The following is a 16745-nucleotide window of genomic DNA, read 5'->3' on the forward strand; positions in this document are numbered from 1 at the left end:
CTCTGTTGGCAACGACAATAAATAAGCACGCTAAACTCAGTCCTTATCCTTCCGACAAGTCCCTCCAGCACAAAAATCGATCTTTTGAAATCAGTAGCTCTGTAATGTTTCCAAGCAAGACGAGAAGCGGGCCATTTTGGCTTCCTTAAGCTTTCCGACATCTGTGGGATTTGTAGCATCAGCTTTTGTGAGGTTGTGTTGAATGGATCATATGTGATTTAAACACGCCCCGCGCCTTCAGAGGAGCCATAGAGAAAGTCAGAGGAAGGTTGGGCTTTGTTTCTCCAGAAAGGACTTATGAGTGGGTATGGCATGGCCGTGCCCTCCAGGTGGCATGTCTTTCCTATTCAGGCACTTCGGATGGTTGTGCGCTATTTGTTGTTTTCAATTTGTCACGAGCAAAGCAGTTCATTGGTTTTAGGGTGTCCCAGAGGAAAGCGGAGGTTATGCACACTGGGTGCCTGGGACAAGCACGGAAGAATAGAGGGTCCAGCATGCTAGGTTAGAAAACACATATGCCTCTCCCATGACTTGCTTTAGGTAATGCTAAAATTGTAAAACTCAATAGAAAGAGACAAATACAGTGGTTCGCTAAAGAATGCTGACACTTTCAGCTTTGTATTTTATATGCTTTTCTTTGTCTACCTGCCACCCTCATTGTTGTCTTTTTGGGTTTTGACTTTGTTTTCTTTCCGTCGATGTACTTTGCATCACCACCTAGCACAGGACTTTGCAAATTGGAAATTCCCTCACCGTTTTTTGAACAGACAAGTTCACGTCTGCAATGGGGAGTGATTCTGGCGGCATCTCTTCCTTAACCTGCTGAGGTTTAGTTTTCTTATCTGTAAAATGGGAATAGCATTCCCTGCTTTTTCTCCCGCAGAGAATTCTTCTGCGTTTGAAAAATCCATAAGAGGGCTTTGTAGTTTGTGCAGCATGACACAGATATAAAGGCTTATTAAATGGCTTGGAACATTCCATAGAAAGAAAAACTGCCAGCCCCAGATATTGTTAGAAATGTTCTTAGACATCGACACTCCTCATTTTTCACATGTGCTTTTCAAAAAACCTGTTTTCTCCTGATTGGTGTGGGAGATTATGGGAAAATTTAAATCTTCCAACTGACATACTACTGTTAGCACTTGACTAATTAAGGACATCCTCGGACCAAAATAATCCTTTATGCAATTTTGGTCCCAAAGCCTGCACTCTCACAAACCTGGTTCGCAAGCCAAGCTGCTTGGCTTGATGCCTGCAAAACTTGTGCTGGAGGACTTGGCAGTCTTCTTTGGAACTGCATGGACCAAACCCTTCTCATCAAATTGTGCACTGGGGATAGTTCTTACCCCACCCACCATGATGGTGTCAAACTCCGGAAACAGGAGCGGGGACTCTTCGACCGACACCTGTCTTGGGGTCCTCATGGTCACGTGGTTTGAAAGCAGCATTTTACCTGTAGCTCTGCCCCCCGAGGACAGGCTGTTTGGCTAAATATGCCCCATTCTGAGGGCAGGTATAGAGTTGAGGTGTAGACAATGTTTTTGTCTTTGTGGGGTGGGAAACCCCTGTAATGGATAGGCTCTCTGGAAGGTTAAAAACTTTTTTCTTCTTTCTTTAGTTATGCTTGTGATATATCCTAATAATTAAATGGGTTTCCTTGCTCACCACTAAGACAGCTGTTCTCTTCCTTAAATCCCTAAACACTGTCTTTTCCTTAGCTTCTATATACATGGGCAAGTTTGTGGCCGAGAAACTAAAATGTTGGGGGGAAAAGTACCTACGTTTGACAAATTTATTTATTTATTTATTTATTGGTGATAAACTAGGTACTTGCATTTTACCTGGTTCTTGCATACTGGAGAAAGTTTTAGTTGTTTTTTGGTAGATTCTTTACTCTGCAGACAGTAAGAATATGAACACAGTTTTCAAAGGACTCTAATCACTGAAATATCTGATCTAAAGAGACGAGAGTGAATCAGCTGTTGTGTCTGAGTTTGTTTCCCACCTGTTAACAAAAAATGCCATTCTTAATCCAGTTCAGTATTGGATTAACTTTAAAAAAAGATATGTCTTCTCGGTTTATGAAGTTTGTAGTTACATTGGATAACAGTATGCACTGAAAGGAAATAAAGACGGATAGGAATTTTTCTGCTTTAATTTTTCCATTTGTTTTTTTTGTACGAGTTTATAGAAAAGAGACTTAAAACCAATCCTAGCATTAAAAGGCAACCTCCTCTAAAGATGCCCAGAGTGTTTGAATTTCCCTGTTGTCACGTATTTCACGCGTGGGGGGAGAAATCTGCAACACTGGTGGTACATATGTCTTTCCGTGATTTGAATCAATTTGTTTAGAAGTTTTCTGCCCTTCTTTTCTAAATGAGTTTTTATTAATATAAAAATCGTATCGTTGACTTACAATGTTGTGTTCGTTTCTGCTGTACAGCAAAGTGAATCAGTTCTACATATACATACATCCACTCTTTTTTACATTCTTTTTCCATGTAGGCCATCACAGCACTGAGTAGAGTTCCCTGTGCTCTACAGTAGGTCCTCATTAGTTATGTATTTTATATATAGTAGTGTGTAGTTGTCAATTCCAGTCTCCCAACCAATTTATCCCACCCCCCCTTTTTATCTAGGATTGGTGTCTCACCTTTTACTGAAGTCTTCATTATACGGGCATTTCTCAGCTTGGACGTATGAGCTACCATCTTCCTTGAGTGACTGTTGTTTTTTCTGGCCTCTCTACTTGAAGTGTGACCCTGGCATCTTCACTGTTTGCCTTCCCCCGCCTCACCTCAACTTTAAGAAAACACGTCAAACTGAATTTGTCCAAATCTTGGTTCCACCACTAGTAGCTATGGTATTTACTGGGCAAATTAAAATAAGTCTCACAGAGCCTTAGTTTTCTCATCTAGAAACTGGGGCTAGGAATTGTCCTGAGAACTAAATTGGAGAATACATATACATCACCTGCAGTCGGGACAAGCACAGCACTGGTGATCAGTAGGTGGTCACAATTGATATTAGCAAATATTGCCTTTTGTCATAATCAGGCATCTTTACTGAGAGCTGAATTGCCTCCTTGGGATAATGGTTTTGTACCCAGAGAGCAACAAGGAGTGCGAAATGTATTTACACAAAGGCCATATTCTCTAGCGACTTGCCTTGGACTTAACAGTTGTCCCCCCTCATCCACAGCTTTGCTCTCTGAGGTTTGTTACCCTCAATCCAAAAATATTAAATAGAAAGTTCCAGAAATAAACAGTTCTTAAGTTTTAGATTCCACACCATTCTCAGCGTGATGAAGTCTCACCATCCTGCTCCAACCCACTGGGAGTCACCCCTCTGTCCAGCGTTTCCCACCCATTTGTCATTTAGTAGCCATCTCGGTTGTGTCTTAGTATCACAGTGCTCGTGTTCACCTATTACACCTTAAGTAAAATAGTAACATCTATTTTACTTAATGATGGCCCCAAAGCGTAAGACTAGTGATGCCGGCAATTTGGATGTGCCACGGAGAAGCCATAAAGTGCCTCCTTTAAGAGAGAAGGTGAGAGCTTCCCTGGTGGCGCAGTGGTTGAGAGTCCGCCTGCCGATGCAGGGGATGCGGGTTCGTGCCCCGGTCCGGGAAGATCCCACATGCCGCGGAGCCTGCGCGTCCAGAGCCTGTGCTCCGCAACGGGAGAGGCCACAACAGTGAGAGACCCGCGTACCACAAAAAAAAAAAAAAAAAAAAAAAAAATAGAGAGAGAGAGAGAGAAGGTGAAAGTTCTCAACATAATAAGAAAAGAAAAAAAATCATGTGGTGAAGTTGCTAAGATCTATGGAAAGAATGAATCAAGAAAAAAGAAATTCATGCTAGTTTTGCTGTCATACCTCGAGCGGCAAAAGTTATGGCCATAGTGCGTGATAAGTGCTTATTTAAGATGAAAAAGACATTAAATATGTCTAGCAAGATATTTTGAGAGAGAGACCACACTCACATAACTTACATTATAGTAATTGTTATAATTGTTCTCTTTTCTTGTTAGTTATTATCGTTATTCTCTTACCATGCCTAATTTAGAAATTACACTTTGTCTTAGGTATGTATGTATAGGAAAAAACACAGTATATATAGGATTCAGTAGGCATCCACTAGGGATTTTGGAACGTATCCCCTGTGGATAAGGGGGGACTACTATATATCTCTCTCTTTTTTTTTAATTTGATGTTTAGTACTTTCAGATTCAGAACTTTTCTTTGGTCTGCCTAGGCAACATTTTCTCCAAAACAAACATAAAAAGGCTCAGACCTTTCAGGCCTTAAACCAAGCTAAAGGTTAGGAATCCAGTATGAGAAACACCTAACTTTGAATGGGACTTCTCAGGAGAATTTTAACCATAAGGCAAAGATAAGAGTCTGAATTTGTTTAGCTTCTGCAAAGTGGGGAGTTTTTTTTCCTCTCCCTCAAAGAGGCCTATCTTATTGGAAAGGCCACTTTTGAAGAGTTTCAATACCTGAATGAGTCCAAGGAGTGTGAATCTGTAAAATGCTTTTTGGGTTTTGAGTGTAAGGGTTTTCAGCACGAATTACCTCAGGGGGGCCTGTTGGTAATGTGCGTCATCTCCTGATAGACTGAATTTGGAGAATATTTCTCTAAGAGTGTAACACACCACACAGAGACTGCACATACTAAAATTTAATGTTACACTTAATATGCTGAACAGAATGACTTACCAGTTTTTGAGCAAAACATCCAGATGTAATCATGGAAATTCAACCATAAATTCTAGGTTCACCTGAAAATAATTGTTTTCTCCTAAGGGGAAAAAGATAACATATAGAGAACAATACTAGTTCTCAAAACTAGTTCTCAGAACAAAACCTGAATTTGTTTTTCTCAAGTTTTTTATTCGATTTTTATTTTATATTGGTCTATTGTTGATTTACAATGTTGTGTCAGTTTCAGGTGTACAGCAGCCAAGTGGTTCAGTTATCCATATACATACATCTGTTCTTTTTCAGATTCTTTTCCCGTCTAGGCTGTTAGAGAATACTGATAGAGTTCCCTGTGCTCTACAGTTCTGTATTCAAAAACTAGGCATTGGACCATTTTTTTTCTAAGGGGTAACGTGAGTGAAAGGAAATGACAACTGTTTACAGATTTTGGCAACATTGAAGGCAGGGCCCTTCTCCTCATGTACAGCAACTGTGCTAACAGCTGCTTTTTTCTTTCTCCCCGGCTCCCTCCTAAAAATCCTTCTACCAGGTTTTTGAGTCATGATGCAAGAATCTGGGACTGAGACGAAAAGTAATGGTTCAGCCATCCAGAATGGGTCAAGCGGCGGCAACCACTTATTAGAGTGCGGCGGCCTCCGGGAAGGGCGGCCCAACGGGGAGACGCCAGCCGTGGACGTGGGGGCGGCCGATCTGGCCCACGTGCAGCAGCAGCAGGTACTGAGCTCTGGAGCGGGGACTGTGGAGGGCGGTGGGTGCCGATGCTACTGCTTACCCTGACGTTTGACCGCTGTGAAATGTCTGGTGCTCACCGGCTCTCTGACTGTAAGCACCGTCTTTGAAGCCACTAGCGCACCAGGGCCCCAGTGACTGGCTTTAAGAGATGGAACCGCCAAGGGCTTGAGAAGTAGAGTCTTGGAAGGCCCCTCTGTCTTGGGGAATGGTGGTTGAAAATGAGGTTGGGTGGACCTCTGGCCACTTCCTTTGAGCCTCTAACATGTCAGCCTAAAGTTTAACTACTTGCAATAAAACAAATCTTTGGAGAAATGGTTCCCAGTGCTTGAATCAAAAAATAAATACATAGGCTTATTAAGCCTTATGATGAGAGAAACAAAATAAGGGATCAAGGATAAAAGAGAAATGAGGGCTGTAAGAGAGAAAAGTAGGTGACTTAGGAGAATAGAAATAAATGGAAATACCCAAGCAGAATTGGGTAAATAACAAGACATCAATAACATAGGCATCGGTGTAAGAAACTGCTTGCTGCTACCTGGAGGAATTTAGGGAGATGGGCCACTTAACAAATGCTTCTTACATACATATGGCAGTTGGTATGTGACTAAATCCTGTCAATGTTTTAAATTCTCTCTTAGTGGTGGCTCCCCAAAATGCACGTAAGTTGCGATGTATTCATTCTGTTATATCCTTTGTAGGCATTTAAGTGGGTACCTGGGAGTGACTGGTAAAATGTTTCCAAATGTTAAAGGGTGTGACCCAGAAAATGGCATTGTGTGGCCAGTGTCGATGCAGATTCAAATAAGTAAATAGCATTTGCTTGAAGATAAGCATTGTTTTCCCAGCCTCTCTTGTAATTAGGAAATATTGTTTGTTTTTGTTAATGCTAACAGATGATTTTTGTTGCATTTTAGTGTTTGATTCATTTATTCAGTACAAAGTAATGGTGCCATTTGGAAAAAGGTGTAAAAAGAATGGTGCATCTTTGGACTTTCTGAGTGAAACGGAAATTGCTGGGGGTTGAGGGAAGAGAAAGAAAAACACAAACCTTTTCTCAAACCATTTTCTTGGAATCTATATCAGAGAAGCCAAGGCAGTCCCTTCTTGTTTTAGGGATATAGCCTTTGACAGGCTCTAAAACATGTATTATTTTCTCCTTACTAAGAATTTTTTACAAATATGGAACCATTAGATTGTTAGTCTATCAGAAGTTGGTGGAACCAGCATGGGACAATGGAATCTGTCGGGGAAAGATACAACAGAGAGAAAGAGAAGGAAACTAACAGACAAGCTAAGGTCTTAATTCAGGGGACTTGAAGTGATTTGATCTCTCTTTTAGTGGCAGCTCAAATCCGATAGTGCCTGCTTCCTGGGCATCACATCAGCTGGGATTTATGATGTATGTTGCGTATAAACTTTGGGCACTTGCATTAGTGCAAATGGCCAAATTCCACCCAATGCGGTTATTAACAAAACCTATCAGTATATGGTAGAAAGGTATCCATGTGTTTGTGTATTTGTTCATTTGATATTCTCAGATGTTTATGGTTCTATTGAGAATAAATAGTTGGTAATTTGGTTTGCCATTTTCTGTGCCCTTACCATACAGAGGCCAAGGTCAACTGTTTCTTTTTTTTTTTTTTTTTTTTTTTTTTGCCGTACATGGGCCTCTCACTGTTGTGGCCTCCTCCTCTCAACTGTTTCTTTATGGAGTGGTTGAATTGGGGCTATTGACTGATGTGGTATGAACCCCGAGTAATTAGTATTTAGATTATGTTAATTGGATAAATGAAAATTAACTTCTTCTGATTTTTATTTGAAAAACTGAAAATCATCCACTATCTCAAAGTTGTAAGCCTGCCAAAAACTTTACTTTTATATCATCAACACACACACACACACACACACACACAGCCCGACCCCACGAACAGCAACCACAAGTTGACCTCACAGAAGAAACTTGTATACATGCGTTTTAACAGCATCTTCTTTGAAAACCATCAGTAGCAAAATTGGTTATTCATGTCTTCCCTCTTTATCTGGACTGTGACCACTTTGGAAGTTACGTTGTTATGGGTTATTGGTATAAAGGTCAATACCTTTTGATTGTACTTCGAAGTGCTTTTAATATTTTTATAACAATTTTATTTCTAATTGCCAAGGATATGTTTTGGGAAGGAAGAAAGCAGTTGGGTCTATCATTGTGGCTAAAACCCCACATATTGTGGTTGGCAGGCCTTTTTGGTCTTTTAAAATAAAATACTGACAGCTGTGTGACTTCCCTAAGTGTATGATGAGGCTCTTAACAGGTTGTTGGGGGGAAAGAAAATCTGTAGATGAAATAAGAAAAAAACCCCGACAGGATTGAAAAAAGTTTTACGGGACTCGCATCATCAGTTTTCTAACAGACTGAAAACTGCTACAATTAAACAGTTTGGAGAAATCCGAATGTCAGCGTGATGGACGTGGGTTGTTTTCGTCATTTTTATTCTACAGGTTTTTACTTGAAGTGAGAATACCAGCAATGAGAAAATCACAGCCATGCTGAATTCATTACTGCGGTAGTCACACAAAACCATGGATAAAATTTCAATAACTGCAGGCCACAGTTGAGTAAACAGTTGCACTGAAATTTAATTCCTGTTGACTTTTCCCCCATTCCTCGCCAGGGGCACATTCTGACTCTGTAGTACAAAGACAACAGGGGTTACAGCTTTGATTAATGTAGGACAGTGGAAGAGAATTAGAACTGTAAAATATGTTAGAAGCCCATGGAACAAAAAGATCTGGCTTAAAAGGACTTGGTATAAAAATGAGTTAATTATGCTGTGTATGAAACTGAATGTTCTAGGATTTTCCAGTTGCACCAGTACAATCATTGACGATATAGGGAGAATTTTTACCTAGTGCCAGGATTTAAAATACAGAAATGCAAGCCTCTCCGTGTTTGATCGATATTACCAAAGATAATTACGAATGAGAGCGAGTGCCCTTTCAGGATGGAGAGCTTTCACGACGATTTGCTGTGAAGTGAGTGACTTCTGTGCTGGGTTTGGTCTATAGGTTGGTTAAATTGGGTCCAAACAGACTTGTGTGTGTGTGTTTAATTATGTTGTTGACCACCTAGAAAAATGGGAGAAATCTGGCTTTTACATTTTCTCTTGAAAAATCAGCAGATCTGGTAACCGTGGCCAATATTCCTACAAGGGTAACGATTGCTGGGAGATGAATTGCTACTAAGCCAGGGAGCCTGTAGCCCGGCAGTCAGCCTGAGTTCCCACCCAGTACCTTTGCTGACTTGTACCCTCTAGGCAGTGGAGTTGGTGATTCTTTTCTGGAAGTTGCCATCATCACTCAGAAGCCACCGGCCAAGGAGAGGTGCTACCATTAGCTGGAGGAGCCCGCCCACACACTCGCAAACTGTCTTCCTTCCTCAGAACTAAATGTATTATCTCTGTAATGTTTCAACTCTACTTATATCTGGGGCATGACACTCTTATAACAATAGTTTTCTAATAATATAATTTGATAATGCTTCCGAACATTTTCTTTTAGCCGTTGAACAATTCTTTACCCAGTACCATCACTGCTTTTTATTTCCTATTATCCCTGTCCCATTTCTAGGTCTGTGAAAGTTCTGTATTGGATATGGACTACTCCATTATGAAACTCAGCCACCAATACTATTACCAATTCCTAAAGTTTTTTTTTTTTTCTTTCTTTCGTAAAGAAAGGATTTTAAAATGTCCAGAGCAATTTCACAAACTGTGTGGATTAATGCATTTTAAAAGTCTTGAATTTTAGAAAGGATTTTATTTCCATATTGCTGCAAATGAGAGCTTTTTCAGATAAGCATATTACATAGAGCATAATGTTTAGAAGTTTCTCCATATACAGCATATGCTGACGGGTCAATTAACAGAATGCATACTAGGAAATGTTTGTTCAATAAAAATGAATAGCTGTTAAATAAAACAGCTATTTCTTAACAACATTCCATTTAATGATGGGCTTTTCTTCTTTTCCTTTTTTTTTGGTACCACCTGGCACTTTTATTGTCTGCAGATCAGTGTAGGGAGAGCTTTGGCTTGCTAGAGTGCTGAGGTGTGGCTGTCGTTTTATATGAGAAGGGCAGTTTAGAAGTAGTCTTGTGAGAAGAACATTGAAAAAGAAATAAACTAAATATGGAATTCAAAGATATATTATTTGGCGAGTGTGGACAAGTGATGTGTTTGCTTCATACTGCTTCTTTGACATTTGGTTTAAGGTGTTGGACCTTTTAGCCCAAAAGACGTACACGTTTCATGTTAATAATTTAAAAGAAAAAAACAATCGATGACTATTAAGGAGGTAAAAGAAATAGAAAGGATAGGAGGCTTCTGCAAAATCATGAACGAGAAGGAGGAGGATCCACTGGGTTGAATTTTGCCAATGAGCCATTGAAGGAGGTAAAAGATGAGTCATTACACAGGACCAGAGACGCTCAGAAATTCTTCCCTTTGTTGTCAAAATGGCAGAATGAATCCCTTCCTTTAGTTTTTGTGACTGAAGTTACTAGTGGATGTCGAACAGAACAGGGAGAATGTCCTACCAACATTTCAAATTTTAAGTGCCTCTGTAGAAAACAATGCCTGGAAGAAATAGCTGTCAGTGTGTGGATGGGCCGTAAGGTAAGGTCGTATGATAGGGGCCCTCCCTTTGTTTCTCATTCTCCTCCCATCTTTCTGTGGGGGACCGTGTTAAATTCCAGTGGCCATGCTTTGCTTGTTTACCCTTCTACAGAGGGAAGCCCAGGTGATTAGGTATGTATCTGTAGGTGCAAAGATGAGGTATCAGTGGCCAGTTCAGCCTTACCATTCTCTTTTTCTTTGAAAAAGGTTGCTTATGAACTTTGTAGGGAATCCCCTCCAATTCCCATCGTAGCAGCCAGGGACTGTGTCTGAAAGGGAGGGTCTCTGGACGCCCCTGGAAGGGTAAAGATGTTCGGCATCTTTGTATCCTAAGAGGGAAGCTTTCAGAAGAAAGTACAGAAGAAGAAGAGATTATTCATCTTTATTAAGTGCCCCCATGGGGCTGGGGACTGTGAGAGGGGCCAGCACCTTCCTTCACTCATAGATGAAGACCAAGCTATAGTTTTCAATTATAAAATTAAAAAAATTTAAAGGAATTGCTCTGCTCAGATAGCCTCTTCTGGGATACAAGGTAGAGTTCAAATACTATAGACAATATTGATGGTCAAAAATATTTTGTAGGAATCAATGCCACCAAAATGTTAGCGAAAATCAAACAAATTGAAACGGAACAGACAGGAATTCAGATGATTCCTACAAATAAAGAAAAAGCAGCCACAACAATAACAGACTTGCACTTTTTCTCAATTCCTTTCGTGGCTGTTTCTGGAAAAGGCATCTTTCCCCCTGAATGCTAAATTTAGTTCTCTACTCTGTTGTTTAGGTCTGCCTTCCATCCAAATATTGTTGTCAAAGATTTATGTAACTCGGGATGTGAGCCTTGTATGAAATTCTTTCAAGTTCTGATTTCTGAACAGTTGTGTGTCATTAATCTCTCCACTGAAAATTAAGATGGCCCAGAAAAAAAAGAGTCGTGTACATAAGAGAGTGTAGTACTAGAAACCCAGATGCTGCATTTCACTGTGAGTGAAGTGTACCTTCTTGACTTGAAGCAAAAGCATTGCTCCTTTGAGAAGGTAATTTTCAGCCCTGACCTGTGAGCTCATAATAATAGTAAAGAAAAAAATACTCCCTATCTCTTGTCTAATCAGAAATCTTTTTGAACTTTCAGGAGGGATGACTTTAATGGTAATTTGTTGACAGATTAGCTTCCGTGATTGCAGAGAGTTTGTTTTGCAAAACTGGCAGGCTCCTATCTGTTCTGTGAAGGCAAGCAACCCACTTTGCTGTTTTGCAAGTGCCTGTCTTTATTGACAACTAGTGCTGAAGAGGCAGAATTGGTATGTTTGTGTAATGTAAACCTATAGCTCGCCTGATGGAGTCTAGTGTCCTTTTAGGTAGTGCACAGATTGCTTGATAAAAAGGGTTACAAGGTGACTGCTTTTATGACAAAGTAGAGTAGCAATATAAATGCAAGTGGTGGATGAAGCAGGAGAAAAGGAAGTTTATATAGGGAACTGAACCCCGTATTAGAAAGTTTCTTTTCATCACTTGGTCTTTGAACTCACATCTATTGTAATCATGAAGTGTTACTTGTACCATTCCAGAGACCCTTTGCTAAATACTGTGTTTGATTTGGTTCGTGGAAATACAACTGTATTTTTTTTCCCCCTCTCTCACACGAAAATGTGGTGAAGAGAGTTTCACGTGCTGGCCTGGCCTCAGCTTTGGTTCAAGGCGGCTGCTAAATGGACTGCAAAACATGTCTTAACTTTGTTTCTTAGCTTACAGGTTCTTGAAATTCATTTATTCATTTGTTTGCCTATTTTCATTTCATCTCTATGGCGTCATGCCTATGTGTGACGAAATGTGGGGACCACGTTGCTATGTGAGGTGCTGGGAAAGTATGGGAGCATCACTTGGGGGTCTCTTTGGCTGGAGCCTGAAAAGTGAGCCTGGAGGGGTGGGAAGGTGGGTAGAAGCTGAACTGAGGTCAGTTTGCGGGAGGCTTGAGTTCCTAAGCCAGGGGGAGGTTTCCAAGCTGAAAAGAAAGACTATCCAAGAGGTGGTGGACTGAAGGTAAACAAGAAGGTTGGACCCGGCCTGGCTTGGAAGGAAAGAGATCTGGAGAGATGAATCGTAGTGACGAGGCCATTGCACTTGGTCCTGGATTTAGCAGTGGGACACCAACCCAGGCCTTATGTCATTGAGGGCACCAGGTTGTTGACCCTGCCTTGTTCCCTGCATTTCTCCTCCTGCCTTGGAAGCCCTTGGTCAGCTGTCAGCCCCATAAGCGCAGGCATAGGCCTTTCTCATCCCCTGATATTCATTCCTCAGCACAGAGCACAGTACCTGGCGGAGAGTGGTTCTTAGCCTCTGTGAATGAATGTGAATGAATGAAACAGAAAGAGAAAGGAAGGCCTGGGTCACGAGCAAGCGTTCAAGGGCACGTTGGCAAATCGACAGTGCCTTTTGGAATAGGAGAGGTGAGGGCAGTTATGAGGGGTGATTCAAGATTTCCAATCTGAACGACAGGCAAAACAGTGCACCGTGAAACAAAGAGAGAAGGGCAACGGGAGGAGAAGCCAAGCTCCTTTCTACCTGTTACTAATCGGTTATTATGATATGATAAAGAAAGCACAAACATAATTTGTAAATAAAGGGTGGAGTTGTTTTGGAAAAGTCCCGCTTTTGTTTCAAGGCTGTTTAAAAAAGAGACACCCTCCTATGTCACTCAAACTCGCTACTTTGATTGTATGTGTTTATTCAGATTAAAATTATCGAATATTTTCCCTTTAGCCTCTGCCAGTTACTAATGAGTATATCTTCTAAAAGTCACATGGGAAGTGCTGATAAACTGCTTGTGTTCCTACTGATCAGGGAATGCGCTTATCTCTCTTCGAGAACAAAACTACCAAGTTAGATCTTTGATAAAGTGTCTCATATTGACACAGGTTTCTCAGATGGATTTGTTTTTTTGAGGTGAAGGGAGTGCCTGTTGTGTTTCCTTTGTTGGAAAAATACAACGTGTAATTATTAAACAGTTGGTGCTATTGGAAGACCTATTTAGGGGGTATAGATTCAACTGCTGAGGGAGAGCAAGGCTTGTTTGTGAGTTGAAGTTGAGCCCTGGGTAGAGGTGGGTGGAGGGAAGGAAGCTCTGTTCTCTTTAATCCTTCTCGAGAGAGTATTTTCCAGTATCTTCTATATAAACTGACAGCGCACATACTGACTTCAGAGGCCATAGGATTTTTTATTTTGTGAAGTTGGTAACCCTAAGGTTCTCCCTGAATTAACTCTGTATCCCCATTTTTAGACTGTGCCTTTGAGACTGTACCCAAAATAAAATGAACTTCCTGACGCAGATTCATCTTCCGCAGAGTTTCCTAAAGTAGACTGTTTATTACACCCTTTCTCATCCACGCAACCATAAGTAATTGTCAGAATCATGTCGCTTGTCAGGAGAGGCAAGTGTCAGCTGTTCTGAAATCGGCGTTTTTGTCACTGTACCTTCTCTCACCCCCAACACCCCTCTCTCCACATTGAAGGGAAGGTGACATGATGTCTTAGTCATTCAAATCCAATAACTTTTAATCTGAAGGTTAAGTAGTGAGATATAAACTAAGAGATGATAATATCAATTTTATGTTCACTGAAGGGCACAGTATACCTCTTTCTAGTGTGGAGGGAAAATTGTGCGTAAAATGTCTTTTGCTTCTCAACAGCAGAGCCAGGCCTCTCAGAGCCAAAGGAAGAAAGAGTTTTGGAAAAATTCAATAAAATAAGACGTAACATCCTAGAACAGGGCAAAAGTAGCCTTTTATTGTTGTAATGATTGTGTTATTTTTTCAAGGTTGCGTGGTAGGAAGTAGTTCCATCTTTATAGCCTCTTGTATTGACTCCTGTTATCCTCTCTATGAACTCAACACCCTTTTCAAGGTTAAAGACTGGGAGAGAATGACATAATGCTCATTCTTTCCTGACTATTTTTGGTCCTAATGTGTATGATAAATAATACTGTGATAATATTGCTTAACTTGCCTCATTTTTTTTCCCTCCTCGTGATGATATTTCCATTTCCACGCAATAGAAATTCAACATGCCAAGGTACTAAGTGAAAATGCCTTGGCAACATGCATTTTTATCATGATCTGCTGATTTGTTTCGTTAGATTTACACTTGTCTTAAAAACACAAAGTTTGTGCCCTGTATTCTACGGATATGTTATGGGCATTTATATACAGACTTACTGTACCATTAATATGCTGTAAGAGGGAAAGAAAGGCATCATGCATAAACTGGGTATGCGATATTCCCCATTATAATTGTCAAGATGATATCCTGTAATGTAGTGATTCACAATTATAATTGTCAAGATTGCGTTCTGGAATTATTTTAAACTTGTCTCGGCCATTCATTACCCATTACCTTTTTTGGGTAAGTTCTAGGTATAAAGCATTGTGTTGAACCTGCAGACCATACTGCGGGTCGGTGGACTAAGGCAGAGGCCAAATCTGGCCTGCCACCTATTCTTTGAAATAAAGATTCTGTTGGAATACAGCCATGCCCCTTTTTTCTGTGGTCTACAGCTGCTTTCTCTCTACCACAGCAGAGGGGAGTTGTTGCAACGGAGAATGTACGGCTCACAAAACCTAAAATACTTATTACCTGGTCCTTTATGGAAAAAGTTTGTTGACCCCCTGGATTAGTGAATGGCAGACGTGGCAAGATATGGCTTCCAGAACCTTCTATTCTTACTGTCAAGTAACAAAACTGAAGGATCATTCCCTCCTTTTTTTCTAAAGTATCCATATATATGTATATATCTCATACTTTAAGACTTCTTTTGCATTTTCTAAAATGGTAAATTAACGGGTAGTTGTCATCATACCTGCAGGGTTGCTTTCTAATCCTTTAACTGTGTGCATCTTACAAATGAAAAGTTTTGGCACAGTTGGTGGTTAGAAGAATCATCAGCCAGCCTACTAAGAAAATGGAGGGTGGGACACTGAAGGAGTCACTTGAAGAGCAGACATCTTTGGCCGTGGTTCTCCTACCAAAGAAAATTCGCATTAGAAAGTAGCATATCTTACGTTCGTAGTCTCTTGGTTGGCTAGAAGATGCAAAGAAATGTCCTCAATAACTCCCTGCATTCGTAAAGTTCATGAGCTAATTGGACTAGAACAAGACCTAAACATGTGCATTAAATACTAGTAACAATTTCAAAGCACATGAAGATAAGCTGTGGAAGAGATGCAACTGATTAATCGACAGATAACTTGATTTAAGCAATAAATCTTCAGTAACCCAGAGAGGAAGAGTTTATTTGTGTCTGTATTGGTGGAATTTTTGAAGACACTGATAAAACTGAGGAAACAGTAACTCAGTATGTGCACACCAGCTGATTTAGTTTAACCCTTTCAGTCAGGAGATGATGAATAGAAGGTTATATACTGAGCTATGTGGATTTGGCTTATGACTTAGTTACTAAGTGGCCAAGAGGTGTATCTTTGCCATTTTGTCATTTTTAATTTGGTGAGAAGCAAGGGTGATTTTCTATTGTGGAAGGCCTGGAGGCATATGGTAAGTAGAGGTCATTTTATGCTGGATGCCAGCATCTGAGTTGATTGGTCTCCAGGAAATGGTCCGGGGCCTATCTGTTTACACAGACCATTGCCTGAGTTGAGTGTATGATTTCCAGAGATTAGATGAGAGCTGACAAGGCTGGTCATTTGGTTGGTGGTGTCCGTATTTCACATACTTTTATATTGAATTTTAGCTCATTCACCTCTATTCATCATATAGCTAGAACAACTGAAACCATAGTACCTTATTTTAAAATAGTTGTCAAATTTGAAGATCTTTACTCAATCCAGCTATTTTAATGAACTGATGGTCTTTCCTAGAAAATGCACTGGCGCGGTATTTTCTCCCTTCTGCCTTTCTTCTTTCTTTTCTTACCTTCTTGTTTGTTTCTATTTTTAAGTTTGTTATCAGGTGACTTATCATTCTGCAGGATCTCCCAATTAGTGAAAAATCTCTTTACTCTTCCAGGTAGGTGGGTTTCTCTGCCCTAGGTCATATCATTAATTCCATGATTCTTATATTGTTCACCTTTTTAAGGTCCCTCCTTTGTGAATCTGATGAAACCTGAGCACCTTTCACTCTGAAAAGTGCGTGTATACGTGTGTGTTTGTGTAATTTTGCAATTACAGTTTCATGTGCATCCCACCCCCAATTAAAACACTCTACAGCCCATACTGCATGTTAATTAGATTTGCTAGCTGGTTCAGTGTTTTGACAAATGTTTCCAAATTTTTCTATGTTTAATTAATGTTAAGTGTATTAGTAGCCTATCTCTAATTTGGAAAAGGTTTCCTCTTTTGGCTCTAAATGCTTACCAATGTGTCCCTGGAATTAGTTCTTGGATATCTTAAATGTAGCACTATAAATGCCAGCTCTGAAGGAAACTTTGGAAAATAAGGTCATATAAAGCCCTCTGCACAGGTCCTGAGAGTCATTTTATGTTTATTCATAGGCATTCACCAGGTTTACATACTCTTGAACTTTTCTAACTGAAGAACACTATATACTAGTTGGAAGATCTTTGACCGCATTAGCAAAGATTACAGTAAATGATGCATACAGCCCTGGCAC

At 40.3% G+C, this 16745-nt stretch overlaps 1 protein-coding gene across 8 annotated transcripts in view; it reads left to right on the forward strand.

The window, feature by feature from the left end:
• Positions 1 to 16745, forward strand: part of FOXP1 (forkhead box P1) — a 596443-nt gene that overhangs the window by 360049 nt on the left and 219649 nt on the right. For all 8 annotated transcript variants that reach the window (XM_081246281.1, XM_081246288.1, XM_081246289.1 and 5 more), the window contains one exon: positions 5255 to 5439. In XM_081246281.1, coding sequence (XP_081102407.1) covers positions 5266 to 5439 — 174 coding nt within the window. In that variant the 5' untranslated portion in view covers positions 5255 to 5265. The remainder of the gene's footprint in view (positions 1 to 5254; positions 5440 to 16745) is intronic.

This window comes from Mesoplodon bidens (assembly GCF_964165515.1).
Source record: "Mesoplodon bidens genome assembly, chromosome: 10".
Classification (NCBI taxonomy): Eukaryota; Metazoa; Chordata; class Mammalia; order Artiodactyla; family Ziphiidae; genus Mesoplodon; species Mesoplodon bidens.